General features: G+C 32.0%; 4 protein-coding genes and 1 long non-coding RNA gene across 6 annotated transcripts; all 5 read right to left on the reverse strand.

Moving 5' to 3' along the window:
• Positions 1-943: 943 nt before the first annotated feature.
• Positions 944-2,281, reverse strand: LOC139495764 (uncharacterized). The gene is made up of 3 exons (XR_011657456.1): positions 2,163-2,281; positions 1,780-1,961; positions 944-1,090 (listed from the first exon to the last, which is right to left on the reverse strand). It is a non-coding gene; the product is annotated as an uncharacterized lncRNA (long non-coding RNA).
• Positions 2,282-4,516: 2,235 nt separating this feature from the next.
• On the reverse strand, positions 4,517-7,085 carry LOC139495763 (uncharacterized). 2 transcript variants are annotated; one of them, XM_071284143.1, is made up of 4 exons: positions 6,762-7,085; positions 6,490-6,579; positions 6,222-6,294; positions 4,517-5,702 (listed from the first exon to the last, which is right to left on the reverse strand). In XM_071284143.1, the coding sequence occupies exons 1-4, from the start codon at positions 7,083-7,085 to the stop codon at positions 5,536-5,538; spliced, it is 654 nt and encodes a 217-aa protein (XP_071140244.1). In that variant the 3' UTR covers positions 4,517-5,535. The 2 variants fall into 2 exon arrangements, with proteins under 2 accessions (XP_071140244.1, XP_071140243.1); XM_071284142.1 differs by having other exon boundaries at positions 4,517-5,916.
• Positions 7,086-7,164: 79 nt separating this feature from the next.
• Positions 7,165-10,647, reverse strand: LOC139494351 (uncharacterized). The gene has a single exon (XM_071282518.1). It carries the CDS (start codon positions 10,645-10,647, stop codon positions 7,165-7,167), a length of 3,483 nt encoding a protein of 1,160 aa, XP_071138619.1.
• Positions 10,648-12,748: 2,101 nt separating this feature from the next.
• On the reverse strand, positions 12,749-14,071 carry LOC139494352 (uncharacterized protein F54H12.2-like). The gene has a single exon (XM_071282519.1). The coding sequence runs from the start codon at positions 14,069-14,071 to the stop codon at positions 12,749-12,751; it is 1,323 nt and encodes a 440-aa protein (XP_071138620.1).
• An 884-nt stretch (positions 14,072-14,955) lies between these two features.
• Positions 14,956-16,110, reverse strand: LOC139494353 (uncharacterized). The gene has a single exon (XM_071282520.1). It carries the CDS (start codon positions 16,108-16,110, stop codon positions 14,956-14,958), a length of 1,155 nt encoding a protein of 384 aa, XP_071138621.1.
• Between the last annotated feature and the right edge of the window lie 229 nt (positions 16,111-16,339).

Consider the following 16,339-nt stretch of genomic DNA (forward strand, 5'->3'; position numbering starts at 1 on the left):
GTTCAGGCTTCTAAATAGGTATCTCTTATAGCTAACACTTTTCTCTGAAACAAGATTTTCATGTTTTTCACAGCAATATAGATATATCCTAAACATTTCAAGATATTTCAATGTTTTGATGGAACATTTAATTTGTTAATACTTTAAATTCTTTAAACTTTCACTAGATTTTTTAATGGATAATTCCAAACACGAATTCCTACATTAACTATAAATTAGTTATCGTCTTTGAAAATAATATATTATAACCAGTTCACTGCTATCATAATAATACAATTTTGAAGAGAGAAAAATTTCTTTTATTCAACACTTTTCAAAACATTATGTCAATGGGGAATAACACCTTCAAATGGGGAATAACACCTTCAAACACACCAGTGAAATACATTGGACAATGGGGAATAACACCTTCAAACACGATGAAAATATTACAAATAAATTTTAGATTAAAATATAAGAGACATATTCTTTGGTAAATTAAACACAATTATGAAAATGGGGAATTACACCTTCAAACGCACCAGTGAAATACATTGTGCAATGGGGAAAAAGACCTTCAAACACGATGAAAATATTACAAATAAATTTCTTAAATTTTAGATTAAAATATATGAGACATATTCTTTGGTAAATTAAACACGTGAAAATCGCATGTTTAATATTTTCCTTAAAATATCGGAAAAGTTCTCCCTATTGAACGAAAGTCCGAGTGAATTTAAAACAGACCCTGGGACGTTCTTTAAATGAATGAATATCTCTTCAGATGTGAAATGGCTGCATTCCCTTATCATTTTATTTAATTGATATCTTTGATCAAAAATTTCCTCGGCAGCATTAAACACATCTAATTCGGCAAATCCAGGATTTAAAACAAATTGAAAGTCTGCATAATCCATAAAAATAATTAAAATTGGTGAGGGAATTTTACAAAAAAAATCTCTCATTTGAATATCACATTTTGTTGTTAATTTATTATAAATACATGCAACAGATAAAGTTCTTAATGAAGGTGGAGCTGACCGCTTTCGTTTTTCACTCAGTGTCTTTTTTTCTACTTCTTCTCCCATTGTCCTTTTTCTGTTCTGATTGGCTAAAAGAAATAAATAAGATACATAAACTCTAGTAAAATAGTTTTCACATCATAAATCTACAGATACATGCATGAAAACAAATGAACAAAGTGCGACACCTGTATTAAGAAATTGGATTTCATAATGGAGATTTCTAAAATAAATGAAAAGGATGAATTGAGTAGTGCAAATGTGGAAGAATATTCACTTAAAATGACAGATGAGCATGATTACAATTTTATCAATATGGATACAGCTGAAATCAGTGACCAGTTTCCACAACTGCACTGGCTTGGTGCAAAGATGAAAATTGTCGGATTGTTATTCTGTTCGATAACTCTAGCAGTTATATTAATAAATGGGCCATTAAACAGTGAAAATGATCCTCCATTCATATCTGATGATGTTAAACGAAACAGTAGCGGAAACGATTTATTTTGTAATAAAATGGACACTTTTGCTTTATCTGAAGATATTTTTGTAAATACATGTATATTGAATAGTGAACTGTTTGTATTATTGAGAAATGATCCTCTTAGAAATGAAATCGCTTTAAATCAAAGGCAATGGTTTTATCTTAAAGCGAGTATTTCACATATTGATAAATCAATCTTTGATTGGAAAAATGTTGCTAAGTTATAAATGATTTCTATCCTAACTATTGTATATAAGAACATATTAGAAACAGAATAAAAATTTGATCACTTACTGGTGTTATCTTCACTCGCCATCTTCAACTGCTTCAGAAAGTATGAATCCAGCTCCAGCTGTTTTCTTTTTCTTCTTTAGCCCCTTGAACGGGCCAGATTCTGCTGCAACAATCACCTTTCTGACGTCCGACTCTGACACTCCCGCCTCCTCATCGCTATCGCTGATAGCAATCACCTTTCTCTAAAATAAGAATATCATAATATAGAAAATCATCTTAAAATTTTAAAGTTATTTCAATGTTTTCAATTTTTTTTTTTTTTTTTTTTTTTTTTTTCTTTTTATGGTACATTTAATTGGATAATTACTTTAAATTCATAAACTTGAAAATTATAACTACTTATTTTGATTTACATAGAAAAAAAAAAACAAAAGTTGTTTTACCTTTCTTTTCAAAGTAACTTTTTTTACTTCTTCTTCTTCTACTTCTTCTTCTTCTTCTTCTTCTTCTTCTTCTTCTTCTTCTTCTTCTTCTTCTTCTTCTTCTTCTTCTCTTCAACAACTATAACCTTCTTTTTCCTGCTAGGTTTTTGCAGCTAAAAAAATTAATATATAATAAAAACAATTGAACGTGTAAGAAATCATATAAATCAACGTTTGCTGTGGGAAAGAAATTCGTATTTATTAGCGGTTGAGAAATTTACCTAGAAACAAAAATGTTGAAATATCTGCAACTGAACGTTTATCAAAACATTTTTTACTTGCTATCAATAACTTTGAAAATTAATACTAACAGTGGTGAAATCAACCCAGAAACAAGTGAAATATCTGCAGCTGAACGCAAGCCGCTTGTAAATACTCTCTATCAATAACTTACTTTTAACTAAAACGTTTGTTGTATATTAAACCTATAAAGTATATATTTATGTTCAATTATTTGCTGTTGAAGGATAATTAGAACGTTTATCATATAGTTTTTACTCGCTTTCAATAACTTTGAAAATTATGTGTACTTACTAGCAGTAGTGAAATTTACGAAAAAACATATAAGGTGAAACATCTGCAGCTGGTGCTTTTATTAAACACTCGCAATATCTTACTTTAAAATAATTTTGTAGATCGCTCCTATTTCTTAGAGAATAAAATATATATCACGCTCAACTATTTGCTGCTGAACGATAATAATTTAGCTATATGTTCATGTAAATATTTACTGCTAAATATTAGAAATCACTAACCTGTTTTTTTATTTCTGCCTCAGCTTTTAAAAGAACTGGCTTCAGATTGCATAGCTCTTTAAACTCATCAGTCCCAAGAGTTATGCTTCTGCTACTTGTTAAACTGCCTATGTGGATATAAACATATCCCTTGTACGGTGTAACCGCAATGTTCTTCTTTCTTCCAAAATTCAACTCAGCCCGCTCTACTTCTCCACCAAATCCCCTCATGTACTCAACCTGGTTCATCATTTTTATCGCTTTATGATAGAATTGAGTGTACCGCGTTAATAAAGGAATAAAGCTTCCGTTTCATTAAATTATGAATAATAGTTTCCAACACTTATTTACTCCTAAAGGCTCGCCAACCTTCCATTATCCATGTTACACCATTTTATTAATTCATATGTAATTTCAGTGTAGATCTGTCCCGATCGCGATTTTTCATGTCAGATTGATCTCCAATATTGCGGCAGTATTTGGATAATACACCTTCTGTTTACATTAAATCTTAGTTCATCAGTTTAAATATAAAGTGTTTATCACCTTTCAAATTTGAAAAGTGATCATTACTCAATAAATTTTGATTGTTTTTATTTAAGATCAATTATATATTATAGATTTGTTCGAACCGGATTTTGATGGTTATTTTTTACATCTCATTACTATTTTTTCTCTCTATATATAATTTTTCCTTCATTAAAACAAAACCTATTTTCTTTTCTTTTCTTTGGATCATATTTTCAATGGTAAATCGAGTTGGATTTTGACGATTATTTTTACATCTCATTACTATCTCCTTTTTTTTTCTCTCTCTCTCTCGCTCTAATTTTTTTCATCGTTAAAACACCTTTTTTCTTTTCTTTGGATCATAGTTTCAATGGTGAATCCTATCTCCTTTTTCTCTCTCTCTATTTTTTCCTTCGTTAGAACATAAGCGACTTTTTTCTTTTCTTTGGATCATCTTTTCTTTGGATCATATTTTCAATGGTGGATCATATCTCCTTTTTCTCTCTCTCTCTATTTTTCCCCCTACATGCTACTTTTTTCTTTTCTTTTCTTTGGATCGTAGTTAATTGTTTTGCTCATGACTTTTTTGCAGCTAGCTAATTTTTCCCATGTGTAAATATTTCATTTGATAAGATTTGAGATTGAAGCTTGTGGATTACCATCTTTTATAATTAATAGTTGATAAAAATGTTTTAAGCAAAGTTTTTGTTTTGCAAATTTCTAGATATGCTCTTTTCTTTTCTTTGGATCATTGTAAATGGTGAATCTTGTTTTGTTCATGACTTTTTTTTCAGCTAGCTTCTTTTTTCCTGTGTAAATATTTCATTTTCTTGACAAGATTTGAGATTGAAGCTTGTGGTTTGACCTCTTTGAAGAGTTGTCTCATCAGCAATTAAACCATATTTCTTTTATAATTAATAAATTTAAAGTAGATAAAAATTAATTAAGCAAAGTTTTTGTTTGCAAATTTCTAGATGATATACAAATGGTGTCAACTGGTAATCATCCACATTGATTGGGGTAGCAATGCAGTGGGAAAAGTTTAAGAAAAGTCTAATTTATTAACACATATCAAATACAAATACTTTATTCCATGAAACAACATAGTAAGTTTCAAAACAAATCAAGTTTTCTGCACTATTTATATAACAATTGTAAATAATATAAACAAGAGAACTATCAAATGAAATTTGGTTATAAAAAACTTACATCATTTGTAATGCACCATTTTTTTCACATAAAACATGTTATAGAAAGCACCATGACAGCGGTTACAAATCAAGAATTTTTATATATTTATCTCTAGGTTTAACTTAATCATATAGCACTATAAAAAGTAATAAAAACAAAAGAAAAAAAGTTTAAGCAAACACAATATGATAAAATATGCGATAATATGTTGTAATTAAATTTGGATGCTGTAAATTCTCATATGAAAAAATTCCAAAGATGAAAATGATGATAAAGTAAACATAAAAACAAAAAGTTCTCCAAACATTATATACATATATATATTATTTACATATATACAATAATACCAATCATATTTGTTTTTTAATTTAATTTATTTCTATTACAAAACTAAACATATGTAAATGGAAAACTAAAAAGAATAATTTAATGAAAGGAATAGATTAATAATGAACTTTAATACCAGAGAAAGTAGATTATTTAATGAAAAGAATAGATTTATAATGAAATTTATGGTTTGAATGAGCATGAAACATATAAACTAAGGTGAATTTATAAAAACAAACTACATGTATACTACTATTTACAATATAATAAAATGAGAGTAGAGAAATGCGAGTATAATCAAAATCTTTTCTTTAATTAAAATAAAGTGTAACTAATCCAAATAAATCAAATGAAAGAAAATTGAAAAGTTTTGGTGATATAATTTTTCATAATATAAGTAGATTTGTAGAATACATCCTCATCAGTGATTATTAAAATTTAGATAACAGTGTATAAATAAGTTTATAAAATTTAGAAAAAAGATTATAAAATTTAGAAAAAAAAAAATAAAAAAAATATAAAATTTAGAAAAAAAATTTAAAAAATTTCATAAAATTTAAAAGTTTAGAAAATTAATCATAGGTTAGTCTCTGTGGCCGAATAGATATCCTGTTTGATCTTCTCAATATTCTTGGTGGTTGTTGTTGTGCTGGGGCTACTCGTCTGTTATTTTCACGTGGTGGAAAAAAATAATTTATAATTTCTTGAAGCCTTTCATAAATTGCGATGAGGATATATTCTACAAATTAAAAAGTAGTAAATACAGAGATAGATATTAACTTAAACAGTTTTTTTTGGTGTATTAACAAAATCTGCAATTTCTATTTCGGATAGTGAATCTGCATCGACATTGAAGGAGAATTGGTGTTGGCGGAAATTGGTTTTTGCAGTTCTCTTCTTTTTGCAGATGCAAAATAACATCAGCGACAAGAGCATAACACATGCTAGAGATGCTGTAAAGATAAATTTGAATATGTCACTTACTTTAAAAATTATAAAATATATTGATATATATAAATAGATTAGACCATTGGTTTTTCTGTTTGAATTGTCTTTATAGCTTACTGTTTGGTGTGAGCTTTTGCTCTGTGTTGAAGGTCATACTTTGATCTATAATACATTGGCACTCATACCGCATCTTTTTCTTATTTATAAATAAGTGTTTTTATTAGAACATGTATATATTTTTATTTTATTTATTTATTTTATTTTTATATTGTTTGTCAATCAAATAAATAAATTAAATTTAGATACTTACCAAAAATCATTATAAGAATGATCTTAATATTATCTAGACCCTTGTCTTCCTCCTGTGCATGTGGTGTTGACTTCTGAAATAAAGAAATAAAATCATGTATTTCATGAAAATGTTGATATTAAAAAATCTTATCCTTCACATTTTAATTTGTTTTTAAGCACTATACTATAGAGAATACAAATTGACTCGTTCATGTACATGTATTTCCTAATAAAAATAGAAAACAAAACGGACGTTTTAATTAAAAAAATATCAGATAAATGCTTACCAGTTGTTTATCAGTGGTGCCGATTGACAATGTGGATCCTGGTGTTACTCTTGTTGCTGCTGTTGTTGTTGTAGAAGCTATGACTCCATTCTGTAAAAAAAAAATATACATAATGTAAGAAATGTTTTACACAATAAAATTAATAAATAATATATAAGATCTGCTCATAGTTTAGGTTGTTTCTAGTCACTTTACATATAGAGACAATACTACGTGATTACTTTAAAGCTCTTATTATTCTGTTATTCTTTTCTAATTTCCTATATACTTACATCACAATGTATACCATTAACAATTGTTATTGTTTCTGGTGCTGCTAAAACATTGCTGCATTTAGAATTTCCTTGTTTGATCTCAATTGAATGCAGGTCTCTATTATTTGCAAGGTCCAATTGTCCGGCAACAAAAAATCTTTCGAATACGACTTTCTTTACATCTAGTCGGATTCTGGTGTTGTAGAGCCCTGCTCCAGTCCATCTGCAATGGAGAGTATCCCCCTCCACTGTGCATACATCTCTCAATTCATGCGAGCATGAAACAGCTGACATTGTGAAACAAATGATGATGAATATAAACATGGTGTTGATGGGTGACATTTTGCAAATATTTTGAGGAATTAAATACCCGGATGAGAAATAAAAACAATAGTCTAATTAGGGAATAAATTAGGGGTAATTAATTCCGTGATATATGGTTGGGATAAGAGTGGTAGATGGATAGAGGGTGATCAGCTGGATAATTTGAAAAGTCATATAGCTCACTGTTTAACGACATGTCTCTATATATGTCATCAGTTCTCACATGCATAATGAAACTGTCAGTATCTGTGTAACATAATGTTACATTCTCCTTGTATAGTTTTTTCATGTGGTTGTAGTAGTAATCAACCATGTGCGCCTTTGACAGATCGAGAATCATTTGTCCTAGGTAAATTGGTTTGTTGAAGAAAATTTTTGTTTTGGTTTGTAGCACGCCGCACAAGTGGTCGTTGAATATCTTAAAGCTTTTAAATGATGATTTTGCAGTAAGTTTTTGAAACTTATCCCACCTATGACAGAGAGAGAAGTTGATATGTTTCCGCAACGATTCCATTGATTTACCGAAAATAGCATTGTTGCCATTTTTAAAAAGTTTTTGCTCGAAATTGCTAGTAGCCTTTTTCCTCATTTCGGTATTGAAGTCAATATACTGTTTCAACCATGGACGCTGTTCAAATGAAACTATATTGTGAATCTTCTTCAAAACCAAACCTAGTTTGAGGTATAACTTTAGATTCACATAGTGCAAGATGTAATGCTTTTTATCTTTCAAAGTAGCTAGCAATTTGGTGCTCGGTTGGTATTCTTTCCCATCATCATTTGCTTGCTCATACAGATGACGTGAATGAGGTGAAAGCATTTCATTTGTTATCACTCCTTTTTCAACTGCAAGAGGAAAATCATTGTGAAGATCGTGTAAGTTATCTGGGTAATCCAAATCGCATTCAATGACATATCCGATGTCAGCGTTATTGGATACATTTAAGACATTGAAATCGTTTATTTCCTCTTCTGACAACCACTGGAATTTCCCCACAGCTAATGGCATGCTCATGCTTAAACCGTATAAATTGTTCGCATCTACATACATCAAGTATGAAGTTGGTAAAGCTGGATCATAATTGCTCAAGTAGGGATTGTTTGCTTTTGCATGTCTGCAGCTCACCATTGTTAAACCTCCTCGTATACTCTGCTCAAAGAAGAGCCACATTGTAGGATCTGTCAATAGCTCAAGTCTCACACCAGTCATTTTCAATGCAGATTGCCAGGAAAGCCCTGGAAGAGTGTAATAATTTGCAGGGTCGAGGGAATAGTTCGTTATCCACTTCTTCCTGAAAGTTTCAAATACATCAGCTAATAATAGAACGTCAGTTTTTAGATAAAGATCGTGATATTCGCCTATATTCTTAATATTCATTTGATTCCATACCCGTTGCGCATGTTCATACTCGGTTTGACTAATTGTTTTCTCTGATAAATTGCTGTAGAATTTGTCTATAGAGGGTAATTCAGTTTCATTGAACCTTGCTGCATTGTCAATGTATTCGTAAGGATATGTTCCTTTTTTCAACAAAAGAGCAATCCGCTTATCATCATCAAATTCTTTTGTAAAATGTTTAAATGTTTCTTTCGGATTCTCCTTAGACATTGACGATACCAATTCCTCTAGTGAACAATTCAAAAACTGGTATGAATCGATAAAGCGCAGATTGGATAGGTTGAAACTGATGTACTTTTCTGCATTCGTGGCTATGCAGCCAATTTCTTCACTCTTGAAAATACCTATCGAGGAACAGATTAAATGTGCATCAAACTGTTTCAGGTTATGAAATATAACTGGCACGAATGTGTGTTCTTTAAAATTAAGATTGCAATCTCTGCATGAAGCGCCACGAAATTTACCTGAAACATGTGCATGGTCTCGAACGCGGATAGTGGAATCTGTAAATTCTTCCATGCAAATGTGGCAATGTGTACTTGATTGAAAATCTTCCTCATCTTCAACAGTCATGCACAAGGGTTCAGGATTGTTCAAAATAACCTTTATACGTTTATTTTCGTCAAGAAGACTATGAAGGAAGTGTTCACTAACATTTTCACCTCTATATATTTTAGGTGGTTGAGTGTATCTGTCATCGATGCAAACAACTTGATAACCGTACCCGCATGGTATCAACTTTGTTAATTTCGTTGTGCTGGTTCGATTATCTTCTGGCTCTTCAGTAACCATAGGTTCGCAAAATGTTTCCATGTCAGCATAAATAACAAATGATGTTTGTAACTGTTTGGCGTGATCTTGAAATGTTAGTATATCGTCTACCCCCTTGGTGGGATATGTCACATGTTGAGCTTCAAATTTTGAGCAGTATTTTATATGTTTCTCTAAAGTATGTTCACTGGTGAAACCTGATAAACAGAATCTGCAATACTTATGACTGCGTCCCAAGCATTTTGTTCGATATAAAAGTCTATTGAGATCTGTAATCAAACACCAGTGACTTTTATTCCCACTTTTCAAATACAATAAGTCAACTTCATGATGAGCTTCTCTTAGACCTGTTACATGGAGGGGGAAAAATTCACCCTCTTCAAATCCTAACACCATTACTGAAATGTTATTCTGCCTTTCAAATTTACTCACAAATGATGGTGCAACGGGCAATTGTATACCTTCCATGTTCAATTCATGTTCATATGGGATGTAGTGATGCACTTTAGAAGGGTCACCTGAACACGTAGGATGTATGGATGCTATAATAGCATATACAAAACATTTTTCATCTAAGTTTCTTATGTTGAGTAACGCTCTGGTTGCAGCAAGAGTTCTTGGTAGGGGTATATACGATCCACCGCCTAAAGGTTTATATTTAGCTGTATTAATCTCAATGTGTTTAATATGATCTAATGACCAACCGCTCCCATTTCGTATATACTCATCAAAACTTTTGAATATTTTTTGATATGTCACATTAATATCATGTTCATCATCTATATTTGCTCTATCAACTAGATTCGATGTCTTCGAGATAAAATGTGCATTATTCTTTAAATCATTACCACCTTCACCTCCATTCGGCTTGATCATTTGCACAAGACAATTCATATACCACTTAATATGACCGAGTTCATCACACATCTCTTGTAAATGAGTTTTTACCTCATGCTTAATTCCAGATAAAAATGCTAGAAGATCATACTTTTCCCCATTATCCTCATTCGGATAAATGAAACGAGCTCGTGCTATTCCCAAGAGAGCAGACTTATCCACACTTTTATGTTTGATTGTAGTATGTGAATTTGAATCAGTGTTTCCTGAACCAGTCTGATAAGTTGTATGATCGATGTTGCTATGTTTAAACAAATTTTCCGCTGAATCAAAATGTCTATCACATTGTCGACATGGAAATGTACAACTGTTTCTCTGGTGTCTCTTCAGTTTGGAAGGGTGATCAAACAGAAGTTTACAATAATAACATGAATAGACCTTAACCGTAAGATTTGATCTGTTGTCATTATCAACACTCAATCGATCATTTAACTCTCGCAACTGCTGTTGATATTGAGGGTTACTGTCAGGATAAAGACGCAATAAATCCTCGCAGAAATGATCATCAGCCATGACAATTGTGATATCAATAGCACTTTCAACGTTTTATATATACTACGCGATCGTGGACTAGAACTAATAGGCGAACATATGTTATCTAAATATTTATTTTATTAATTAAATTTAAAGGTACACAGTGTAAATATACAAATAGACAATATATTATATACATATATAAATATAGACAAATTTAAAGAAAAATACAAGTGATTGATTGAAGTCTCCAATAGTTTTAAATAATCCACTTCTTCATTACAAATGAAATGATAACCATTTACTCTTTAATCTTTTGCGATTTTGCGATTTTTCCACATTTCTTAAGAATTTTTCAGGAGACATCTTGATAGCTTTACCCTCTGCTGCACCATCATATTCATCAACATCCATCCTATTTTCCTCTTGATTGTCTGATTTTGATCGATCTACAGTTTCTTTTAAATTTTTCAATTCTGTTTTTTGCAAAACCTGACCACTACCATGTTGTTTGGTTACATCTTCTTCTAGGTTTATTTCTGTTTTTATACTGTCACTATCTTTACCATCATATTCCTTTTCTTTTTCTTTCACATTAACAATTTCACATTGGTTGGACATATTCATCAATCTTTCATATTTCTCCTTGGGTAATAGTATTAACTCCCGAGTCATAGTATTTGAAAAAAGATGATATCAATGTTGGAATAATAACAATTATCTTCAGTAAACGTTTTCTCCTCAACTGAGGTGTTATATTATTAACTACCACAGCACGAATGAACTTTGCAAAAGTTGAAAGATTCCTTTTAACCCTCTCAGACAATGGTATGACGCTTTTTAGACAGTTGAATACTATTTCTACTAATAGTTGTAATTGTCTGTGGTCCGTGCTTTTTATGATTTGAGCAGATTGTTCAGGTGTAGTGTTCGCCAATAATTTAAGGAAGCTTCTACTTGATTCTTTTAAAATCATTTTGGTTGATAAACAATCGTGTCCTCCCCCGGAAAAGGATTTGCGCGCAACTGATATTCAGGGTTTGAACCTGGTGCTATATCCACTATCAAGCAATTGTATGGTCTGCTAATTGCACGTTGGTAAACGTCCATGAAAAAGCGAACTTGACCTGGAAACATTTGTCGAGCTAAAGATTGTATTTGCAGTGAATCTCTACCATTTTTGAAAAGAAAAAAGACGTGAGAATTCAAACTGATTGATCGCATAACCTTCCCCTTCTGATATAAATTTTGTAGTATAAAAATAATTGATGTTAAGGTGTGATGACTTAAAACGCAATAAATCTTCTGCATCAGTTTACAGTCCACTACTTCATCCATTTTATCATCAATGATCCATAATGTGTGTATATCCTTATCAACAAGAAAATCACTTTCATCAGGCAGTTCCAGTTGAAATGAAATGTTGGAGACAGTTTTTTTCAATTCATCGAAGACATCTTGCCATATGCTGTAACAGTAGTATATCTTCTGAGGTGGTATTGTAAACATTTCCTGAGCGTTCTCTAATAATCTTTTAATGTATGTAGTTTTTCCTGAACCCGTTGGACCGACACATATTGAAGTCATGGGTGTTTGAAATTTCACCAAACTCATGATGATCACCTCTTGCTCGAATGATGATTGTTACCATGTGTCTCATCATTTTAAACACTTTTTCATATGCAGTGTGAATAGGTTTTACCAATCACATTGAAAACAAAGATGTCGTTTGCTTGATGATTATCACTGAAAAAATCGTGAATGTTAGTTAGATCATACTCTCTACATAAGAGTGATAAGATGAAAATGCAATATTGACCGCATACTGATGAATTCTCACTCTGTAATCGTTTTTGATTTATTTCCAGAGATATCGCATTGTGTTCAAAGAATTTTAAGAAGTGACGTGAATAATAATCGGGAGAGTGTGCGAAGCTGTCGAAAAATATCCCTCTTCGTTCCTCATTTATGAAAAAGGCGATCCAGTGTGCACCATTCTCAAAATGATTTTCAGTGTTACAAATAAATCCCATGGGTCGATTTCTCACTATCTTAGGTATCTGATCTGCTGCAAATATACCAACAATTTTATCCTTCATTAGTTCATCACAATTAATCATACACTCCAATTGCATAGTGTTCATTCTTGAATTATGATGTCTCGAGTTTGAGTTATTTCAAAATATCCACTAAATTCACTATAAATGATTATAGTTGTTGGTTCAGTGAGGGGAGAATCAAATGTGCATTCCAAATTGACACGTTCATTCCTTTTCAATGTTAAATAATCTAAACCTTCAAAAATTGGTTCCAGTTGAAAGGCATACAAGGCATATCCTTCAGAAAAACTGTCTCTGTTTAATCCATTACCACAGTCTTGCAGAGTTTTCCCAGCAACCTCAAATAGATTGCGAAATGCAACAATGGATGATTCTCCACTTGACGAGTCAAATTTTACTCTGACAGGATTCCCGGAAACTGGCACTCCCTCAACTTTAAGATTTATTTCACTTAGGTGGCAATGTTTGAATGTCCACGGACATAGTGAGTAGTCACCTGCTATGTTTTGACTCCCCGTAAAGGCTATCAATACCTTATTGGGTCTATTATTCTGGAATATGTTGTTGAAGTTAAAACTTATTTGACCAGCTGGAAGTGAAATTGTGCGAACATCATTTTGCACAATGGGATATTTAGCGTTTACTGTCCTGAGTATAGAATCGTGGCCATATACAATGCCGGGGTGAACGTGGATCTTTGCTATTGATAGATACATATCTTCAATCTCAAGGTAATAATCAGCATCTTCATCAACCGACATTAGATAAAATTCTGGTCTCGATCTGTAGAATTTCACAGTAACTCCTACTTGATTTAATATGTAACGATTCATTGAAAACAGGGGATGGAAAATGTTTCCTTCAAGATCAACAGTTTTACCATTTTTTATGTATGCTGTTCTTCTGTAGAGCCCAAGATTTGATCCTGTGTTACAATCTGCATCATCCAATGTTCCTTGATGATCGTCTATCCATAATTGACTTGAGAGCTGCGATTCTTTAGCTTCTTTCCCATATTTCAATAAAGTTTGCATATAAGCTTTGTAAGGGTAAAATCCTGTTGAAGATGTGACAATTTTATTTTGAATTAAAACATCTATTTGATTAAATAATGCATGCAAAACATAGTTCACAGGCCCGCAATTAACGTCACTGCTATCTGCTATGGTTCCATCTCCTCTTTTAAGTCTTAGACGTACATGCATTGTTGATTTACTTAAGTCTAGATACTCTGTTCCACCAGATATGTGAAACTCTATTGGCGATGTCTTTGTAAAAGTTGCAGCTGGTCGAATATGTTCATATGTGATTCTTGTGACTGCAGTTTGATGACCTGGTAGATTGAATAAAGACAACTGACTTGGTTGCAGCTCATGAAATGTTTCAGGATTTATTTTAGCCATTTTGAATTTTACTGGAAAATATCCTTTTCAATTAGCTGATTCTTTAATCTTTTTTTCACACTCTGTACACTTCCTTTCTTACTGTTTGTTTTATTTTTCCTTCCTCCTTTCTTTGTCTTTTTCGTTTTCTTCTGCTCCCCTCTATGGCTTTTTCTATTACTGTTTTGTAACTTCCCACGTTTGCGTTTTATCTTTTTCACAGCTCGACTAATTTCCGACTTAGCATTTTCCACCTGCTGCTGTGCATGTGTTACAAGTTTAATGGGTGATTGCGCATGTGGTTTACTTTGTGGTAATGTGATTGGTTCCATGAAGCTAGCTGCTGAATTAGTGAGGGAACCACCACTCTGGATAGTTCTTCTGTATGAATTATTAAGATATGAATTGTGATGTTTGTCATTCGCTAGATTTTCATAGTACATTATCCATGTCCTAGGGTCTAGCACATATTGAGAATTGTTCAATTCCATGATTATCATGCAAAGTATGGATACGACCTGAAGTGCAGTGTAATCGACACTGGATTTTTTAAAAATGATGCATGACTCCCTTGCATGTCAGTAATAAAGAATTCAATGTCTCTTATTTCACTTTTCACCACTGGAATGTATGCAAGTTGATCAAAGTGGTAGTATTCAGTTTGAGAGCAGCAACATATTCGCTTCAATAAGGGTTGTTTGTTACCATCGACTATTACATCACCGCATATGTTTGCATATATATATAGATCATTATTTGATGATAATTTAATATCAACTAATGCGACTTTCCATTTTGATTTCATCACTATTGGCGTCTGAAGATATGTACGGAATTTGTGTGGTCTGTTATGTGGGTAAATGTCTAAATTTTTGTTACTGTTAATGACCATGTAAAAGCTCATTTTAAAAGTCAACAATATCTCTCTCAGGAATCCACTGACAAAAACGTTTATCCCAATCCTGGAATTTTACATAACCCTCACGTTGACCATTCCGCCTTCGCCATTTAAGCACTTTCTCAACAAACCACAATGCGTCAGCCTCCTTTTTCACACGCTGCAACTCTGTATAATTGAAATTGCCTACAACTTCCTTGTCCAAAAAATCTTGTACTTTATAAAAGATTTTCCCATGTATTAGAAATCGTCTATATATTTTAAATATTTCGGAGGTCCACTGTTGCTGATAAGCTCTTTGAAACGGTTTCTTCAAATGGCTCAGTCTTACCATGTCATTGATTTTAAAATGAAACTGTTTCCCTCTTTTACGTTGTACTTTTAATGTTTCTTTCTTTTCTCTGATTCGTTTTTCTTTGGGTGGAGTTTTAATATACATATATGCCCACAAATCATATTTGTTTTTCTCATTCACATCTTTTGGAGCTGTATTATTTAAACTTCTATGTGGCGTTGCATTATAACTTGCTACCAAATTTTGTATAACATTGAGATAGCTATAAGTTCTATGCTTTGTAAAATATCGGAACATCATCCTCCGAAATGTCAAATTGACCCTCTCTGCTATTGACGCTTTACTACTGTCGGAATTTAAATAGACATGATGGTAAATGTCATATTTTTTAAACACACGTTTCAAATCTTTGTTTTTGAATTCAGTTCCCGCATCTGTGGAAACCTTCAAAGGGATTTTACCATGTTTGAAGATTTTTTCAAATGCATCAGCTACTGTCTTCCCAAACTTGTTTTTTAATGGATAAATCCATAAAAACCGTGTGAAAATATCGATAACAACCAACAGGAAACGTGTCTTATTGTTATATTTCTGTATGTTGGATACATCCATAAGGTCAGCATCGTATTGCTCATACGGTTCCGATACAATTATTTTCACTCTTTTAATTCTACGTTTTACAGGTTTTTGTAAATTGTAGTCGTCTATTTTTTCCATCCATTTCCTGATCTTGTATACGCTTGGTACATTTCCATCTCTTGATGTCTTCAACGTTTGATAAATTTTTTCAGCACTTAGGTATGCTCCCCCATTTGCTGTATTGTAATATACATTCCTAAGTTTTTCATCTAAATCATCATTTTCCATTGTTAAAAATAGGTTCCAAATCTATCATTTTTTCAACTTTATCTATTATGCGAGATGCTCTGTGCGGTGTTTTCAATATAGTATTTTTCCAATCTGTTGATTGTAAAAATGTAAGTTGATAGTAGACTCTCACATTATCTGGAATATTTGATTGTCTGACTAAATTAACAAAATCGGTGTACACTTTATCTGTTTCTACTTGATAAAAAAAATCCCATGCATTTCCTCC

This window comes from Mytilus edulis, chromosome 11 (assembly GCF_963676685.1).
Source record: "Mytilus edulis chromosome 11, xbMytEdul2.2, whole genome shotgun sequence".
Taxonomy (NCBI): domain Eukaryota; kingdom Metazoa; phylum Mollusca; class Bivalvia; order Mytilida; family Mytilidae; genus Mytilus; species Mytilus edulis.

Bases quoted from the DNA above. Each gene is read 5' to 3' on its own strand.
- LOC139494353 (XM_071282520.1), bottom strand. From the start codon at position 16,110: ATGGAAAATGATGATTTAGATGAAAAACTTAGGAATGTATATTACAAT.
- LOC139495763 (XM_071284142.1), bottom strand. From the start codon at position 7,085: ATGTCACCCATCAACACCATGTTTATATTCATCATCATTTGTTTCACA. The intron at 6,295-6,489 runs GTAAGCATTTAT...TCTTTATTTCAG, and splicing joins GCACCACTGATAAACAACTG to AAGTCAACACCACATGCACA. The intron at 5,917-6,221 runs GTAAGTATCTAA...TTATCTTTACAG, and splicing joins CATTCTTATAATGATTTTTG to CATCTCTAGCATGTGTTATG.
- LOC139494352 (XM_071282519.1), bottom strand. From the start codon at position 14,071: ATGGCTAAAATAAATCCTGAAACATTTCATGAGCTGCAACCAAGTCAG.
- LOC139494351 (XM_071282518.1), bottom strand. From the start codon at position 10,647: ATGGCTGATGATCATTTCTGCGAGGATTTATTGCGTCTTTATCCTGAC.